At 56.2% G+C, this 18768-nt stretch overlaps 1 protein-coding gene across 7 annotated transcripts in view; it reads left to right on the forward strand.

Moving 5' to 3' along the window:
* The window catches only part of GAK (cyclin G associated kinase), a 79719-nt gene extending 63119 nt beyond the window's left edge, over nt 1-16600 (forward strand). For 5 of the 7 annotated variants that reach the window (XM_030801320.1, XM_030801322.1, XM_030801324.1 and 2 more), the window contains 6 exons: nt 831-953; nt 6438-6554; nt 13972-14196; nt 14859-15007; nt 15812-15988; nt 16103-16600. In XM_030801320.1, the coding sequence (XP_030657180.1) occupies nt 831-953; nt 6438-6554; nt 13972-14196; nt 14859-15007; nt 15812-15988; nt 16103-16204 (893 nt within the window). In that variant the 3' untranslated portion in view covers nt 16205-16600. Of the gene's footprint in view, nt 1-830; nt 954-6437; nt 6555-13971; nt 14633-14858; nt 15008-15811; nt 15989-16102 lie in introns of those variants that run through there. The other 2 variants (XM_030801321.1, XM_030801323.1) reach the window with 2 other exon arrangements.
* The last annotated feature ends 2168 nt before the right edge of the window (nt 16601-18768 follow it).

The following is an 18768-nucleotide window of genomic DNA, read 5'->3' on the forward strand; positions in this document are numbered from 1 at the left end:
GCCCAGGCCTTGCAGCTGTTAGCAGAGAAGGCCACCTGCACGCAGAGCTTGTGTGGGGCTGAGAGGTCAGAGGGAGGCGGTTGGGGGACCCAGGGTCCGGGAAGCTGACCTGGTCTGAGTGCAGCGGGGGCCTTGGGGCACTGTGTCTGTGAGGAGGAGGCCGGGTGCCGGGCACAGCATGGCTTGTTTAGACAGACGCCTGTGGGCCAGGCCCTGGGAGATGGCTGGGCTGCCCCTCCAGTGTGGTCCTAGGGGAAGGAGCCCGGGTTCTGTCTCCTGAGGAGGCAGCAGCGTGGTCCATGGTGCGCTCTGGGGTGATGATGGTGACCATTGCAGGATGGCTTGTGGGTGAGCGTGTGGAGCGCAGCCTTGCAGCGTTGGGGCGGGTGCCACCAGAGGTGTGCTGCGTGGCCAGAGCCAGGGCAGACAGGACCTGCTGGGCCCTCTGTCTGCCGAAGGCAGCTCAGCCAGGTGGAGCCACCGCGGGCTCTGGTGGGTTTTAGGAGAGGCGGGAATGCAGGCTGTGGGGATGGCTGCAGAAAGTGGGGTCCTGACAAACTCTTTTGGATGGGAACGCGCAGATGCTTGTTCTCAGCCTCGCCTGTGAGCTCCTCTGCCTGCTGGTGCCCCTACGTCCACTCGCTCAGTTCTGTGTGATGTGATGCATCCTCAGGGCCCATCAGGAAGAGAGAGGCCGTCAGCCCAGCCTCAGCTCAGCCTGGGTGCAAGAGGTGTCGGCTCCTGGGGCCCTGAGCACAGCCTGGCGCTCCACCACATTTGGCTACTGCTGAGACACCAAATTGTGCTCTCTCCTGGTTCCTTCTTCCCAGGGGATCTGCCAGGAGAGCCCAGCAAGATGACAGCCTCGTCCAGCAACCCAGACCTGCTGGGAGGATGGGCTGCCTGGACCGAGACTGCAGCGTCGGCAGTAGCCCCCACGCCAGCCACGGAAGGTATGGCCACCACCCACCAAGGACAGGGCTCCCAGGACGTGCAGCTGCTGTGGCCCGTCTCTATTTCACACATGCCTGTAACAGGGCCCTCTCTGCGCAGAGACCGAAGGAAGGGCTGGGGTGTGCTTGGTGGTGCCGGCTCCACACACAAGGCTGTGGTATGGCTGCAGCGGCCTCACTCCCCCGGTGTGACTGGGGTATACAGGGACACAGACTTGGCGTCGCAGAGCTGCAGCAGCTCCTGAACGTCAGCAGCACCCCCAAAGGGTCCTTCTCCTCCCACCCGGCAGGGCATCTGCGTTTGTGATGCGATTTCATGCCCCACACTCTGTGGACCGCCTGGTGGTTCTGCCTGTAGCGCCCTGTGGCTGTTCCCTCCTGAAGGGGTTTGTGAGTGAGGCTGACCCCACAGGTCTTGTTTCGGTGTTGCGGCCAGTGTCCCGTGCCCTGTCAGGAAGGGGGTCGCGTACAGCAGTCCGTGTTTGCGACGTCCCGTGCCCTGTCAGGAAGGGGTCGCGTACAGCAGTCCGTGTTTGCGACGTCCCGTGCCCTGTCAGGAAGGGGTCGCGTACAGCAGTCGCGTTTGTGAGCATCCCGTGCCCTGTCAGGAAGGGGTCGCGTACAGCAGTCGCGTTTGTGAGCATCCGTGCCTGTCAGGAAGGGGGTCGCGTACAGCAGTCGCGTTTGTGAGCATCCCGTGCCCTGTCAGGAAGGGGGTCGCGTACAGCAGTCGCGTTTGTGAGCGTCTGTCCTTCCCGTCACCCTGGAACCGGCCCTCCCGCGGCGTCTCTGGTAGCGCAGATGCGTTTGCTGCAGCTGCGTCTCGGGCCGGCCTCAGCAATGTCGCAGGTTTGCTTCCAGACCACAGTCAAAGCGAGCACCCCTAGAAAGCCAGTCAGATTTTGTTTTCCCAGTAAGCATAAAAGTTACGGGAGTTTTTTGTGTGGGGTTTTGTTTTTGTTTTTGTTTTTGTTTTTGAGTCAGGGTCTTGCTCTGTCACCCAGGCTGGAGCAATCTCTACTCACTTCAGCGTTGACCTCCTGGGCTCAGGCGATCCTCCCACCCCAGCCGCCTGAGTAACTGGGACTACAGGCAATGTGCCACCATGCCCAGCTACGTTTTAAATTTTTTTTGTGGAGACAAAGTTTTGCCATGTTGCTCAGGCTGGTCTAGAACTCCCGGGCTTAGGCGATCCACACACCTCAGCCTCTCAGGGTGCTGGGATTACAGGCGTGAGCCACTGCACCCAGCTAAAAGTTATATTTACATTATACTGTAGTCTGGTTTTTTGTTTGTTTTTTTGGGAGATGGAGTCTTGTTCTGTTGCACAGGCTGCGGAGTGCAGTGGTGCAATCTTGGCTCACTGCAACCTCCGCCTGCTGGGTTCAAGTGATTCTCCTGCCTCAGCCTCCTGAGTAGCTGGGATTACAGGCACCCGCCACCACGCCCAGCTAATTTTTGTATTTTTAGTAGAGACGGGTTTCGCAATGTTGGTCAGGTTGGTCTCGAACTCCTGACCTTCTGATCCGCCTGCCTCGGCCTCCCAAAGTGCTGAGATTACAGGCATGAGCCACCACGGCCTGGCCATGGTCTGTTAAGTGTGCAATAGCATTATGTCTAAAAAATAAATATAGTTACCCTGATTTAGAAATACTTCATTGCTAAAAAATGCTAACAATCCTGATCTTGCTGGTGGGGGTCTTGCCTCAATGTGGACGGCTGCTGACTGATGAGGGTGCTGATTCCTGAAGGCTGGGGTGGCTGTGGCCGTTTCTGAAAATAAGACGATGAAGTTCGCCACGTGATTGTCTCTGCCTTTCACAAAAGGTTCCCTGCGGCTTGCAGTGCTCTCGGATGGCATTTACCCACATGGAGCTTTTTCCGTCCTCTCAAACCTGCCACTGCTGTATCAACTAAGTTTACCGAATATTCTAAACCCTCGGCCTCATTTCAGTGTTCACAGCATCTTCACCAGGACTAGATTCCATCTCAGTAAACTGCTTTCTTTGCTCATCCGTGAGAAGCAACTCCGCATCTGTTCAGGTTTCATCCTGAGATTGCAGTAATTCGGTTCCATCCTCAGGCTCCAGTTCTAATTCTGTTTCTCTTGCTATTTCCACCACATCTGCAGTGACTTCCTCCACTGAAGTCTTCAACTCCTCAAAGTCATCCTTGAGGGTTGAGATCAGCTTCTCCCAAACTCCTGTTCCTGTTGCTGTTTTAACCTCCTCCCGTGAATCGGGAATGTTCTTAATGGCATCTAGAATGGTGAATCCTTTCCAGAAGGTTGTCAGTGAACTTTACCCAGATCCATCAGAGGAATCTGTGGCTGCTATAGCCTGAGAAATGTGTTTCTTAAGCAGTGAGACTTGGAAGTCTACACGACTCCTTGGTCCAAGGGCTGCAGAACGGATGTGGTGTTAGCAGGCACGAAAGCAGCGTGACTCTCCGTGTACGTCTCTGTCAGAGCTTTTGGGTGACCAGCTGCATTGTCCGTATTGTCAGCGAACAGTCGTATTTTGAAAGGAATCTTTTGTCTGAGCTGTAGATCTCAACAGTGGACTTAAAATAATTCCATAAACCATGCTGTACACAGATGGCTGCCATCCAGGTTTTGCTGTGCCATTTCTATGGTGCAAGGCAAGTCAATTTAGAATCTTTTTTTTTTTTGTCTCTCTTTGTTGCCCAGGCTGGAGTGCAGTGGCGTGATCTTGGCTCACTGCAAGCTCCGCTTCCCAGGTTGATGCCATTCTCCTGCCTCAGCCTCCCAAGTAGCTGGGACTACAGGCGCCCACCACTGCGCCTGGCTAATTTTTTGTATTTTTGGTAGAGATGGGGTTTCACTGTGTTAAGCCAGGATGGTCTTGATCTCCTGACCTTATGATCCGCCCGCCTCGGCCTCCCAAAGGGATTACAGGCGTGAGCCACTGTGCCCAGTCGATTTAGAGTCATTTTTAAGGGCACTAGGGTTTTTGAATGGTGAATGGGCAGTGTGTTCATTTAAAGCCACCATCTGCATTAGCCCTTCACAAGAGAGGCAGCCTGTCCTGTGAGGCCTTAAAGCGAGGCATTGACTTCCCTTCTCTAGCTATGAAAGTCCTAGATGGCGTCTTCTTCCCATACAAGGCCGCCTCATCTGCGTGGAGAGTCTGGCGGGTGCAGCCCCTTCATTAGTGGTCTCAGCCGGATCTTAGCGGATGACTTGCTGCAGCTTCCCTGTCAGGGCTTGCTGCTTCACCTTGCACTTGTACGTTGCAGAGACGGCGTCTTTCCTTCAGTCTCAGCCCCTACTGGCTTCACTTTTCTTCTGCAGCGTCCTCACCTCTTTCCACCTTCATAGAATTGAAAGAGTTGAGACCTTGCTCTGGATTAGGCTTTGGCTTAGGGGGATGTTGTGGCTAGTTTGACCTTCTCTCCAGATCACCCGAACTTCCTCTGTATCGGCAATGCGGCTGGTCCGACCTTCTCTCCAGATCACCCGGACTTCCTCTGTATTGGCTCTCCAGATCACCCGGACTTCCTCTGTATCGGCAATGCGGCTGGTCCGACCTTCTCTCCAGATCACCCGGACTTCCTCTGAATCGGCAGTGGGGCTGGTTTGTGTTCTTATCATCATGTGTTCACTGGAGTGGCATTCTAATTTCCTTCAGGAACTTTGCATTCACAACTTGGCTTGCTGGTGCAAGAGGCCCAGCTTGTAGCTTATCTCGGCTTGCTTTTTTTTTTTTTAGAAACAGGGTCTTGCTCTTGCTCTGGCTGGAGTGCAGTGGCACGATCATGGCTCACTGCAGCCTCAACCTCCTGGGCTCAAGGGATCCTCCCACCTCAGCCTCCCGGGTAGCTGGGACTACAGGCGCTCACCGCCATGCCCGACTAATTTTTTAAATTTATTTTTTATAGAGATGGGGTTCGTGTTGTCCAGGCTGACCTTGAACACCTGGGCTCAAGCACCCTCCTGCCTCAGCCGCCCACTGTGCTGGGAACACAGGCCTGAGCCACTGCTCCCGGCCTTCCTCTGCTTTTGACGTGCCTCGCTCACTAAGCTCAGTCGTTCCTAGCTTTTGATTTCAAGTGAGACACTTGAAACTCTTGGATTCACTTGAATGCTTATAGACCGTTGTAGGTTCTGAATTGGCCTAATTTCAGTATGGTCGTGTCTCGGGGAATAGGGAGGCTTGAGAAGGAGCGAGACGGGGAGCGGCTGGTCTGTGGAGCAGCCACAGCACGTTATCAGTTAAGCTCACCGTCTTCTATGGGCACAGTTCATGGCACCCCAAAACAATTAGAGCAGCAGCATCAGCTCATGGAACACACATCATCAAAGCAGATGCAATCATGAAGAAGTTTGAAATATTACAATTCCCAAAATGGGGCACAGGGACACACAGTGCACATGGCGTGCAGAAAATGGTGCCGGACACAGAGTTGCCACAGCCCTCGGCGGGTGGAACACACACTGTCCGCAGAGCTCCGAGAGGCACAGTGCACGGTGCGCCAGGGCCCGGGTGCCCGTTCCCCCGAGTACAGTGCGAGGCGTGCCAGGGCCCGGGTGCCCGTTCCCCCAAGTGCAGTGTGAGGCGCGCCAGGGCCTGGGTGCCCGTCCCCCTGAGTGCGCTTCAGGACGTCTTTGCCCAGGGGTAGCTCCCATCTCCAGTTTGTCTCCTGGTTGGATGATCACTGCGAAGGTGTCTTGCCAGTTTGATTTCTTTCTTATGAATGAGGTTGACTCTCAGTTTGAGTGGTTTTGGTTACGTGTATTTCTTTTGAGAATCATTTCACGTTCTGTGCTCACTTTTTGGCCTCAGGAATTCATCTTTTTCCTCGAATAGATCCAGGAGGACTCTATACATGGAGCCTGGTTTTAATGACTGCGTGGCATCTATCAAGTAGCTCTGCAACGGTTTTGTTTTTTTTTTGAGACAGAGTCTCATTCTGTCACTGGGGCTGAGTGCAGTGGCATCACTCTTGGCTCACTGCAGCCGTCAACCCCTGGGCTCGAGTGATCCTCCCACCGCAGCCCCCCTGGGTAGCTGGGACCAGACGCATGTACCACTGTGGCTGGATTTTTTTTTATTTTTTGTAGAAACAGGGTCTTTCTATGTTGCCCAGCCTGTATTTTATGATTTTATACTTAGGATATTCTCAAATTGATGCTGTTATAAAGAGTATCATGAAGAACATTCACATTTTAGATAGATTCCAGAAAGTGGTACTGCAGAATCCTAATCCTAATGATATGAACATGGTTTGGTTCTGGGTGTGAGTTGTGAAGCTGTTTTCCCTGAGCAGCAGCATGGGGCATGGAGGCAGCGTCCACCACACACACCTCCGTCCTGGCTGGTCTCGTGCACGCAGGCCGTGCAGGTGCCAGCTCTCAGGCAGGAGTGAGGCTGTCACGTCGTAAGGAGGCGCGATCGGAGGTCCCAGGAGGGTGTGTTTCGCTTCAGGTGGTGCTTGTTCTAATGCCCTGTGCCCCTTCTCCAGGCCCCCTCTTCTCTCCTGGAGGTCAGCCGGCCCCTTGTGGCTCTCAGGCCAGCTGGACCAAGTCTCAGAACCCGGACCCATTTGCTGACCTTGGCGACCTCAGCTCCGGCCTCCAAGGTAACGTGGAGGGCATGTTGGGGGTGTGGAAGCTGTTTCCTTGTAGGAGGTTTATTCTTGTCTGTCTGACTCTGAGCTGCCCAAAGTGAAGTCTTTGCCTCTGTTCACCAAGACCCCTGAGCCCAGAGCACAGTGAGCCCAAGGGCACAGCGTGTCTGCACCGGTTCCAGGCGACTGCCAACTGGCAAGCTAAAACCAGGAGCTGCTGATGCTGGCGCTGCTGCCAGCCCCCACCGGCCCTGTGCTCTGTGATCCGTCCTGCCCTCAGGGCCGTGGGGGCCGTCTGGGAAGTGGGGTCTCTGCATGGAAGTGGGGTGTGGCTGGGCTCTGCTCAGCCCCCGAGGCTGTGCTCAGAGCGTGCTGGCTGTCGGTCACAAGAACCGAGCCCACCCTCTCCAGTCCCGCGTCTGCCTCAGGCCCGGCCCGGGCGCTGTGGCTTCGAGTCTCCTTGGGCTGACCTGACGCCCCTGGGTCTCTGGGTTCACTCCCAAGATGCATCCCCCTGGGGTCCTTGTGGCTTCTCAGAACAGGCGTTGGCAGCGGGGGGACGATCATCTGAAGGGGCCTCCCGTGCACTCGCCTGGCTGTCGGGTGGAATCCTGGGTGGGAAGTGGCTCCACCTCGGGATCCTTGTTGGTGCCGGTGACCCCCGGACGCTCCAGCATGCAGCCCCAGGCGATGGCGTCGGCTCCTGCTCAGCCCCGGGAGCATCTCCCGTCTCCTCATCGTTTCTCCTGTCCACCCTGAGTGCCTCAGATTCCTGCGAGCAGGTGTCGGCGTCGGATCTCTAGGGCTGGCTTTGGGTCCTCACTCTCTCCCGGGCCGGCTTCGAGTCCTCACTCTGCGCTCACGAGCTCGCATCTGAAGTGCCTTCTGTTCCGTCACGAAGTCCCAAGAGTTTTTTCGTCTTTGAATGTTCTTTTTATGTTTCGGGTGATTTGGGGGATTTATTGTGTCTTTTGAGGACATCCATGAGCGTTTCTGTCCGTGTTCTTTTGTATTTTCTTTCCCTTTGTGGCCTCTGTCTTATGTTGTCTGAGCACGGTGGGGTTGTGGGGGCCGTGCCCTCCGGAGGAGACCTGCATGTGCCTTGACTCCCCTGGGCAGCTGGCACTGGGGCAGAAGGAGTGGACTCCCAGGGATCCCCGCCGTCTGTGTCCTAGACACAGCCCCAGCCCTCCGCCTGCTGGCTCGGTGGGTGGCCTGAAACCATCCTGCCTTCTAGGAAGACAGCAATTCTGAACGAAGCAAAGCCAATACAACTGAAGGAAAAAATAGACAAACCCAAATCATAGCTGGCGACGTCAGCACTGCTGTCCCGACACAGGATGGAGCAGCTGTACCGAAGGCTGCAAGGATGTAGAAGGGCGGAGGCACCAGCCAGCAGGGCCCACCAGCTGCAGGCACGGACCTTTGCATGCACCGTGGGAGCCTCCTCCATGCAGGCCCTGTCCTCAGAGAACTAGGATTCTGCAGTGTGCTCTCTGACCACAGTGAAATAGAATGGAAGAATCTTCACACTTGGGAACAAAACAGCACACTTTCAAACAACACCTGGGCCAGAGAGGAGGTCTCGAGGGAAATGATGCGTGGAGCTGAGTGAAGATGCAGGTGCAGCCTAGGAAAGCCCAGGGCCCCACCAGGCAGTGCGGAGACACCCCCAGCCATGAGGGCTTGCTATGGAAAAGCTGGAATGTCCCGGCAGTAACCTGAGCTCTCTGCACAAGACATTTGGGAAAAAAAAGGAGCGAAATAAGCCTACAGCAAGCGGAACTAAAGAAAGAATGAGGAGCCACGGACAGTGCAGTGGAACACAGGGACAGAAGCCAGTTCTGAAGCCCACAGACCTCTCCCGGGACTGCGGGGAGGAGTGACCCGGGTCATCAATAAGGGGGATGGTGCAGGAGGCACCACCGCAGACCCCACAGGCTCTACGAGGGTCACAGGTGCAGGCGCCTCTGTGCAGTATTCTTGACAACTTACGTGAAATTGACAAATTCCTCAAAACCAGTTACTGCCACAACTTACCCAATATCAAGTAGATCCTTTGAAAAATTCTATAAATACAAAGAAAATAAATTCATAATTAAAAACTTCCCAAAAAGGAAACCTGTGGACCCACCTGGGCCACTGGAGAATTTCACCGAATGTTGAGAGAATGCCAATTCCACCCTCTCACAGGAAGCAGGAGAGAGGGAGCACTTTCTAATTGATTTTATGAAGCTCATACTATCACCCTGATACCAAAATCAGACAGAAACAGCACCAAAAAGGAAAACTGGGCCCATATTCCCCATGAATATACACACAGATCCTCAACCAAACTTCAGCAAATAGAATTTGTCAGTATATAAAGAGAATTCTACACCAAGATCAAGTAAGATTTATTCCATGAATACAAGGCTGACATTTCAGAATTGTTAACAAAATCTATTTAGGTTGCTGCAGAAGTAATTGTGGTTTTGCCATTGAAAGTAATAGCAAAAACCACAGTTACTTTTGCACTAACCCAATATCATATTAACTGGCGAAGAGTCGTGATCACATCAACAATGCAGAAAAGGCATTTAACAAAATTCAGTACCTTTTTATGGTAACAATGTCAGAACCAGTCATGAGCAGAACGTCATCAACTTGGTAACAAGCATGTCTAGAAACCCACAGCCAGGCCAGGTAGAGTGGCTCACACCTGTAACCCCAGTGCTTTGGGAGCCAACGTGGGAGGATTTCCTGAACCCAGGAGTTTGAAACCAGCTTGAGCAATATAGTGAGACCCCTGTAAGAATTAGCCAGGTGTGGTGAGCAGGTGTGAGCAGCTGTGGTGGTGAGCAGCTGTGGGGGTGAGCAGCTGTGGTGAGCAGCTGTGAGCAGCTGTGGGGGTGAGCAGCTGTGGAGTAGCTGTGGGGGTGAGCAGCTATGAGTAGCTGTGGGGGTGAGCAGCTGTGGAGTAGCTGTGGTGGTGAGCAGCTGTGGGGGTGAGCAGCTGTGGTGGTGAGCAGCTGTGGGGGTGAGCAGCTGTGGGGGTGAGCAGCTGTGGGGGTGAGCAGCTGTGAGCAGCTGTGGGGGTGAGCAGCTGTGAGTAGCTGTGGGGGTGAGCAGCTGTGGGGGTGAGCAGCTGTGGGGGTGAGCAGCTGTGAGCAGCTGTGGGGGTGAGCAGCTGTGAGTAGCTGTGGGGGTGAGCAGCTGTGATGGTGAGCAGCTGTGGGGTGAGCAGCTGTGGGGGTGAGCAGCTGTGGGGGGTGAGCAGCTGTGGGGGTGAGCAGCTGTGGGGGTGAGCAGCTGTGGGGGTGAGCAGCTGTGGGGGTGAGCAGCTGTGGGGGTGAGCAGCTGTGGGGGTGAGCAGCTGTGGGGGTGAGCAGCTGTGGGGGTGAGCAGCTGTGGTCCCAGCTACTCGGCAAGCTGAGGCGGGAAGATCACTTGGATCGCTGGAGCCCAGGAGGTCAAGGCGGGACTGAGCTCTTGTTGCATCACTGCACTCCAGTCTGGGCAGCAGAGCAAGACCCTGTCTCAAGAAACCTGCAGCCAACATCTTTTTTTTTTTTTTTTTTTGAGACAGAGTCTTGCTCTGTTACCCTGGCTGGAGTGCAGTGGCATAATCTCGGCTCATTGCAACCTCCGCCTCCCAGTTTCAAGCAATTCTCCCGCCTCAGCCTCCCGAGTAGCTGGGATTACAGACATGCACCACCACGCCCAGCTAATTTTTGTATTTTTAGTAGAGACAGGGTTTCACCGTGTTGGCCTGGCTGGTCTCAAACTCCTGACCTCAAGTGACCTCCCAAAGTGCTGGGATTACGGGTGTGAGCCACCCTGCCCGGCCAAGCCAATATCATTTTTAACCATCCTCCTAAAATCAGGAACAGGGCAGGAGTGTCTTTTCTCCACTTCTACTTGTCGGAAGTCCCAGCTGCTGCCGTTTGGCAAGAAAAGGAGGTCAGAAGTTACACGCACTACAAAGGGAGAAATAAAATTGCTCCTGTCTGCAGATGACATGATTGTCTGTGCAGGGACTCTGAAGCAACCTACAAAGATCTTTTAGAACTGTGAGTTCAGTAAGGTCGCAGGATACGAGGTCAACACACAAAAATCTGTCCTATTTCTGTTTACTTGCAATTATACAAGGAAGCCAACATTTAAAACAGTACCATTTACAATCACCTTTTTTTTTTTTTTTTTTTTTTTTTAGAAAAAATAAACATTTAGGTATAAATCTGACCAGACATGTCTAGGGCTTGTATGGTGGGACTATAAAACCAACCGTGGTGAAAGAGACCAGAGGAGATGCGAGTGAAGGGACGGACGCTGCACTCACGGCCTGGAGGCTCCTCAGTAAGGTGGCCGCTCTCCTGTGCACATCTGTAGCCTAACAGTTCCTGCCAGCGCCTCAGCAGGCATTTTCCTAGATATAAATGAGCTTACTGTACAGTGTATTTGAAAGACAGATGGACTAGATGCCTGGAATAGTTTATTTTTTTGAGACGGAGTCTTGCTCTGTCACCCAGGCTGGAGTGCAGTGGCCTGATCTCTGCTCACTGCAAGTTCCCCTTACCGGGTTCATGCCATTCTCCTGCCTCAGCCTCCTGAGTAGCTGGGACTACAGGCGCCCGCCACCACGCCCGGCTAATTTTTTGTATTTTTAGTAGAGACAGGGTTTCACCGTGTTAGGATGGTCTCGATCTCCTGACCTCGTGATCCGCCCGCCTCGGCCTCCCAAAGTGCCGGGATTACAGGCGTGAGCCACCACGCCCAGCCATGCCTGGAATATTTGTAGTGGAAAAATGACGTGGGAGAAGTCACTCTTCCTGGCTTTGAGGCTTACTCTGAAGCCACAAATCAACATTGCGGTGATGGCAAACAGACACGTCTGTGGAGAGAAGAGAGGACTCAGAAATAGGCCACACGAGAGAGACCAGCGGAGCTTAGACGGAGGCAGAAAACCCGTTCACCAGATGGTGCTGCAGCACCTGGGCAGCCGTAGGCAAAGCCCTAAGCCCGCCCTCTACAGAACAGCTCATCAGAATGCAGGGCCTTTAGGAGAAAACCTTTGTGACCTGGGGCTGGGCAGAGTTCGTAGACTCGCCACCCAAACCACACCCATAAGAGGACAGGTGGACACAGCCTCAGAGCTCTGAGCATGTGAGCTGCGGACTGGGAGAAGATATTTCCAAACCACCTGTTTGACAAAGGAGTCATCTACAGAATATAAAAATACAGTCAAAAACAAACTGAAAGCAATCCAGTTACACAATGCGCAAGAGACGGTTGGGCGCGGTGGCTCACCTGTAATCCCAGCACTTTGGGAGGCCGAGGCGGGCGGATCACCTGAGGTCGGGAGTTCTAGACCAGCCTGACCAACATGGAGAAACCCTGTCTCTACTAAAAATACAAAAATTAGCCGGGCATGGTGGCATGCGCCTGTAATCCCAGCTGCTCAGGAGGTTGAGGCAGGAGAAGCGCTGGAACCCGGGAGGCGGAGGTTGCGTGAGCCAAGATCCTGCCACTGCACTCCAGCCTGGGTGACAGAGCAAGACTCTGTCTCAAAAAAAAAAAAAAATGGGCAAGAGACACTAAGGGACCTCCAGCAAGCACATCAACATCCGATGGCCAGGAAGCACAGGCCGAGACACCCGGCATCACAGAATACTGGCGCAGAGGAGTCTTACGCATTGCCCGGGGGGTACGAGCCGCGTCTCTGATGGATTGTGGGATTGCGGTGGAGAGGGGACGAGCCACGTCTCATGCATTGCCGGGGGATGAGCCGCGTCTCATGCATTGCCGGGGGAATGAGCCGCGTCTCATGCATTGCCGGGGGGACAGCCGCGTCTCATGCATCACCTGGGGAACGAGCTGTGTCTCATGCATTGCCGGGGGATGAGCCGCGTCTCATGCATTGCCGGGGGGAGCGAGCCGTGTCTCATGCATTGCCGGGGGGACAGCCGCGTCTCATGCATCGCCCGGAGGGACGAGCCGCGTCTCTCAGGCGTTCCCGGGGAGTGAGAAGTGGCAGGACCGCTCTGGAGAACAGGTGGGCGGTTTCTTACGAAGCTAAACACACAGCTTCTGAGCTACTGTGGGACAGAGGCATTTATCCCAGAGAAACGGAAACTCTCATTCACACAAAAGTCCGTAACAGGCGTTCAAAGACGTGTTCGTTGTAGCCAAACAGTGGCATCAGCCCAGGTGTCCTACAGGTGAGCGGTTCAGTAGGTGGTCCGCACACCACCAGATGGCCCTCGGCAGAGGGAGGGGGAGTGGCTGATGCCCCGGCCCGAGTGACCTCATCCTGAGTGAAGAGTGCCAGTCCAGAGGTCACGGCTGTTGGTGCCCTTCTAGAACATAACTGACAGTCTGGGCATGGCGGCTCACACCTGCCATCCCAGCCCTGTGGGAGGTGAGGCCGGCAGGTCTCTTAAGCCTAGGATTTGAGACCAGCCATAGTGTAAGACGCCATCTCCCAGAAAGAAAAAAAAAAAAGATGACAGAACCGTAGTGAAGCATTCAGGTCGTGATTGCTGTGGTGCTGAGAGGAATCTGTGGTGTGGTCAGTGGCGTGGCCCTGCACACACACACGAGTCCAGCTGGCCACGTCTGATGCATTTGTAGGTGGTGCGGCTGCCTGGGTTCAGTGCTTCTCTGAGGTTATGAGAGACGCCCTCCCTGGGGGATGCTGGGCAGAGGTGCTCAGGGTATTTACAGCTTCCTGCTATTCTAATCCAAAATAAAAAGTTAAAGGATCGAGCCAGCCACGGTGGCTCATGCCTGTAATCCCAGCACTTTGGGAGGCCGAGGTGGGCAGATCACGAGGTCAGGAGATCGAGACCATTCTGGCCAACACGGTGAAATCCCATCTTTACTAAAAAATACAAAAAAAATCAGCCGTGTGTGGTGGCGGGTGCCTGTAGTCCCAGCTACTTGGGAGGCTGAGGCAGGAGAATGGTGTGAATCCGGGAGGTGGAGCTTGCAGTAAGCCGAGATCGCGCCACTGCACTCCAGCCTGGGCGACAGAGGGAGACTCCGTCTCAAAAAAAAAAGTTACAGGATCAGCCCTCATTTGATGTGCTCCGAAGAGGCAGTGGCCCTCCAGGACGCTACAGACGTGGGGACACTGCCCCAACCCCCGTGGACAAGCCCCGGGTCTGCCTTGGCTCGTGGGGGTGGGGTGCTGCCTCCACAGCTGCCCTGTCCTGGTGTCTGCCCTCCATCCAGAATGTTCCCGTCGCCCCAGCACCTGGCCTGTGCGCCAGCCCCCGGAGACCTTCACATGTGTGGGTGCAGCCGGCACCTCTGGATGGCCTCGAGTGACCAGTGTTCTATTTTGCAAGTGTGTGTTTCCCGATATACATGGTGCTCTGAGTTGTAGAAACAGTAGTTGCCCCTCATGGACGACCAGATGCCGAGTTTCTGATCTCCGTCTCCACAGGCTCACCAGCTGGATTCCCTCCTGGGGGCTTCGTTCCCAAAACGGCCACCACGCCCAAAGGCAGCGGCTCCTGGCAGACAAGTCGGCCACCAGCCCAGGGCGCCTCATGGCCCCCTCAGGCCAAGCCGCTCCCCAAAGCCTGCACACAGCCAAGGCCTAACTATGCCTTGAACTTCAGTGTGATCGGGGCGCGAGAGGAGCGGGGGGTCCGTGCACCCAGCTTTGGTGAGTCCCCCACTCTCTGTTGCTGTGGAGTTTGCAGAGACCTCCCTGAACTGGCTAAAGGTAGAACCTGTGTTGTTTTCTTCAACTCGGAGCCCAGTCCTGGGACAGGCACGGCCGAGCCACTCAGAGAACGACGCGGTTTCCAATGTGTGTCCACTGGTCTCTCTCTGGGTCAGGCCTCTGGGTCCCTCTTGTTCCAGTGACACCTTCTTGACCTGTTTTTAACCAATGGCCTTTGCAACCCTGTCTTGTCTTCCCTCTTCTCTTATGTGGAGGCATCAGGATGGTAGCCCTGTCCCCGGGGGCAGCAGGTGGAATTGGGCCTGTGTGTCTCTGCAGAAAGTTTCTGTTCTTAACTGGGCTTTGTGGCTCACGCCTATAATCCCAGCACTTTGGGAGGCTGAGGCGGACGGATCGCTTGAGCCAAGGAGTTCAAGACCAGCCCGGGCAAAAGTGAGACCTCTCTACAAAAAATGTGAACATTAGCCAGGCATGGTGGCACATGCCTGTGGTCCCAGCTACTTGGGAGGCTGAGGCAAGAGGATCGCTTGAGGCCGGGGGGCGAAGGCTGCAGAGAGCTGAGATCGCGCCATTGCACTCTGGCCTGGGCGACAGAATGGAGACCCTGTCTCAAACAAAAAAAACTTTCTGTTCTTTTCTAGCTCAAAAGCCAAAAGTCTCTGAGAACGACTTTGAAGATCTGTTGTCCAATCAAGGCTTCTCCTCCAGGTCTGACAAGAAGGGGCCAAAGACTATTGCAGAGATGAGGAAGCAGGACCTGGCTAAAGACACGGACCCGCTCAAGCTGAAGGTGGGTGGGTGGGCAGCTCTTTCTGGGAGCCCAGAGGCCTCAACCCATGGCCCCTGGAGCATCTGCTGTACCTCATGGAGCCGGCATCTTTAGACAGGACCTGTCACTGCCGATGGGCCTGGCAGCCCTCGAGGACAGGGTGGCCTGAGGCCTCGGGGGCAGGGCAGAGTCAGGCCCCAGGCCATGCTGCTCCCCATGTGCCCAGATGGCTCAGTGCTGGGGGCGGGGGGGCGCGTTACAGGAGTGAGTGCCCCCAGGGTATCTGCAGAGACTGTTGAGGGTGGGCATCTCCTGGGGGCTGCTCTAGGGACTGAGCCTCCCAACCCAGGACGCTCACTGGGGGGTGAGGATGCAGCGGTCAGGGTGTCACTGTGCCAGCCCTGAGACACGCCCTGCTCTGTGGCTTGGCCGATGCCCAGCTCTGCAGGCCACATGCGCCTGTGACCTTGAGGTCCTTTCACAGGCACCAGGGACCATCCCCTTTTCCCTCTGAGTCTGGGGCCTGGGATGGGCCAAGGGGTTGCACCACCAGAACCAGGGTTTGTGTCCTCAGTGAACATCTGGCTGAGACGAGGGTCCCTCTGGCCCCAGGCCCTGGAACATGAAGGCCACCTGGCCCTGTGTCGTCCGGAGTGGGCTCTGTATAGTTGAGGGCAGGGCGTGCAGTGGGACAGTGCGTGTGAGCTGGGCTGAGCCCACCCCACATGGCCAGGCACTTCCTCAGCGCCGTGCCTCAGTTTCCGCGGTGCAGAGGAGAAGGGCAGGCAGGCGCCCAGGGCTCAGCGAGCTCCGTGTGTCCCGCAGCTCCTGGACTGGATTGAGGGCAAGGAGCGGAACATCCGGGCGCTGCTGTCCACGCTGCACACGGTGCTGTGGGACGGGGAGAGCCGCTGGACGCCCGTGGGCATGGCCGACCTGGTGGCTCCAGAGCAGGTGAAGAAGCACTATCGCCGTGCGGTGCTGGCCGTGCACCCCGACAAGGTGAGCAGAGCTGCCAGGCGGCCGCTTGAGGCCTTCAGGGGCAGGTGCCGGGGAGGTCCTGCCCCGCCCACCCCTGCATGCTTGAGAGGCGCTTACCCCGCCTGTCACCCACAGGCTGCAGGGCAGCCGTACGAGCAGCACGCCAAGATGATCTTCATGGAGCTGAACGACGCCTGGTCGGAGTTTGAGAACCAGGGCTCCCGGCCCCTCTTCTGAAGCCGCCGTGGTGGTGGCTGCGCACACAGCTCCACGGGTCGGGAGCCGTCGTGGGACCTGGGTCCCCACCGTGAGGACCCCGTGGGCGACGGCAGGTGTGGCCAGGGTGGGGCCCCGAGCCCGGGTGGCCGCCCGCCCGGCATTCCAGGCACATGAAGAGAAAGCATTCCAAAGCCTCTGATTGTTGTTTCCTTTTTCTCCTCCCGAAGGAACAGCTGATTCATGCTCCTCCCACAGTTGTCACGTCTGTGATTTATTTGGTGTTTCGGGCGTGGCCTCTGGAGCGCCGGCACGTGGTGGGCCCCGCTGCTGGCGCTCATGGGCCCTGGTGTTTGCACCGCACTTTGTAATCAGTCCCGTGGTTGTCTGTACAGAATTAAACTATTTTCCGATGACTGCTGTGTCTCCAGTGTGGATCCACGCGCCCAGGTGCCGTTTACCAGCTGGGGCGCAAGGCTGTGCTTCCTCAGCAACCTTGCCGTGGTTGGATTGTTGCAGGGGCCGAGTGGAGAGAAGAGGGTCCTGAGGCTGCAGGGGCTCTGGGCAGCTCTTCAGGGGGCCATGGAGCCCAGCCAGGGCAAGGCCAAGGCCAAGGGTGGGGGCCCCTGCAGTCTCCTCCTCCACTCAGTCCCTGCCCCTCGCCCTGGACTCCTTTCTCCTTTCCACTTGGCCCCCGCCCCTGGGCCCTGGACCTGGGAGCAAGGGTGGGCTCCACACTGCCCCTGTGCCATCCCCGCAGGGCCGAGGTGGCATCTGGGCTGTCGGGCTGGTGGAGGACCAGGGGCCCCTGGAAGGAGAAGGTGACCATGGCGAGCCCCCACCCCACAGCAGACTCGAGGAGGCCCTGAATCACATAGCCCTGAACTCACCACCAGGCTCTTCCTGTTTTCAGAGAATAATGACTTCACATTTGCTGTGCACCCGCTACTATTTTTAGCTCTTTTAAAAAATAATGAGAAGCTAAATAGGTGGTGAGATTTTCACATCAAAGTCGTCTGGATTCTGGCTCCGGGTCTGGCCACCCCGACTCGGATGCTCCTGCTCTGGGGGCAGCTCAGGCCACGCTCCCTCTAGGCTCTCCAGCCTCAGCCCTGCGCTGTGTGGCCCCCTCATCTCCTGCTGCTGCCCACGTCACACCCAAGTTCCAAACTAATACCCCAGCTCCCGCCCCTCTCTCACCCCAGACCCTTAACTCTGAAAGCTTGAGTCCCTTCTCCCCGGCCTGTGGCAAACCCAGCCACCCTGCCTGGACAAGTGAGTCCACCTCCCTCTGGCTGGCCCCACACCCTTCCTCTGTCAGAGGCCTGAGCCTCTGGTTGTGTGTGGAGGGCAGCGGGTGGCCGGTCCAGGCTAGGCTGAGACTGCGGAGGATGGAGGAAGGTGTGGAGTGCAGCAGGTCACTGGTCCGGGGTAGGCTGAGATGAGTGCATAGAATGGAGGCCAGGCCGGGCGCGGTGGCTCACGCCTGTAATCCCAGCACTTTGGGAGGCCGAGGCGGGCGGATCACGAGGTCAGGAGATCGAGACCATCCTGGCTAACATGGTGAAACCCCGTCTCTGCTAAAAATACAAAAAATTAGCCGGGCGAGGTGGCGGGCGCTTGTAATCCCAGCTATGCGGGAGGCTGAGGCAGGAGAATGGCGTGAACCCCAGGGGGCGGAGCCTGCAGTGAGCCGAGATGGCGCCACTGCACTCCAGCCTGGGTGACAGTGAGACCCTGTCTCAAAAAAAAAAAAAAAAAAAAAAAGAATGGAGGCCAGGACGGTGGGGTCTGGGTTGCAGGACAGGAAAACCCCCATTCAGGCTGACCGAGCTCAGAAGGGAGTCTGTGGCCTGCACCTGGCCACACTACCACCAAAATTTCTCCTCTCCCAACCACTCAGCTCAGCATGGAGACACGCAGGTGCACAAGCATGTACAAGCTGTGCGCACACGCAGACACGGCTGCACAGGGTCACTCACGGCGCTACCCAGACACCCACAGGTGAAAGGCCCAGGATGCACCATCTTCCCAGCCAGCCACTGGCCTGAGTCCTGCCCAGGGTCACTGAGGCTCCGTCCCGCGCGGGAGACTGCCTCCAGTCACTGAGGCTCCGTTCTGGGCATGGGAGCCAGGTCTGCAGTCACCGAGCCTGTGGCTATGCTCCGTCCTGCAGATGGACGCCAGGTCATCCTTGCAGGGTCGTAACGCATAGACCACGTGAAGCTCTAAGAGAGACTGCACCTGTGTGACACCCCCTTGTGTGACAGCATCTTCTTGGTGACTTCACAGAGATACAAATGGCAGCGGCCAAGCAGCGATGCTCACATCACCGGTCCTGGGGGAAATGCAAGTTGGCGCCACGGCAAGATGCTGCCGCACCCACTAGGGCAGCCAGTCAAGACCCACCAAGCCAAGTGTCCCCACGCATGTGGAGAAGCCCACACGCAGTCTGGGTGGGAGCTTAAATGGCACAACCGCTTTGGAAAACCGCGTGGCAGTTTCTTAAAAAGCAAAACAGACACCGGTGTGGTGGCTCACGCCTGTAATCCCAACACTTTAGGAGGCCAAGGCAGGCGGATCAC

This window comes from Nomascus leucogenys, chromosome 20 (assembly GCF_006542625.1).
Source record: "Nomascus leucogenys isolate Asia chromosome 20, Asia_NLE_v1, whole genome shotgun sequence".
Lineage (NCBI taxonomy): Eukaryota > Metazoa > Chordata > Mammalia > Primates > Hylobatidae > Nomascus > Nomascus leucogenys.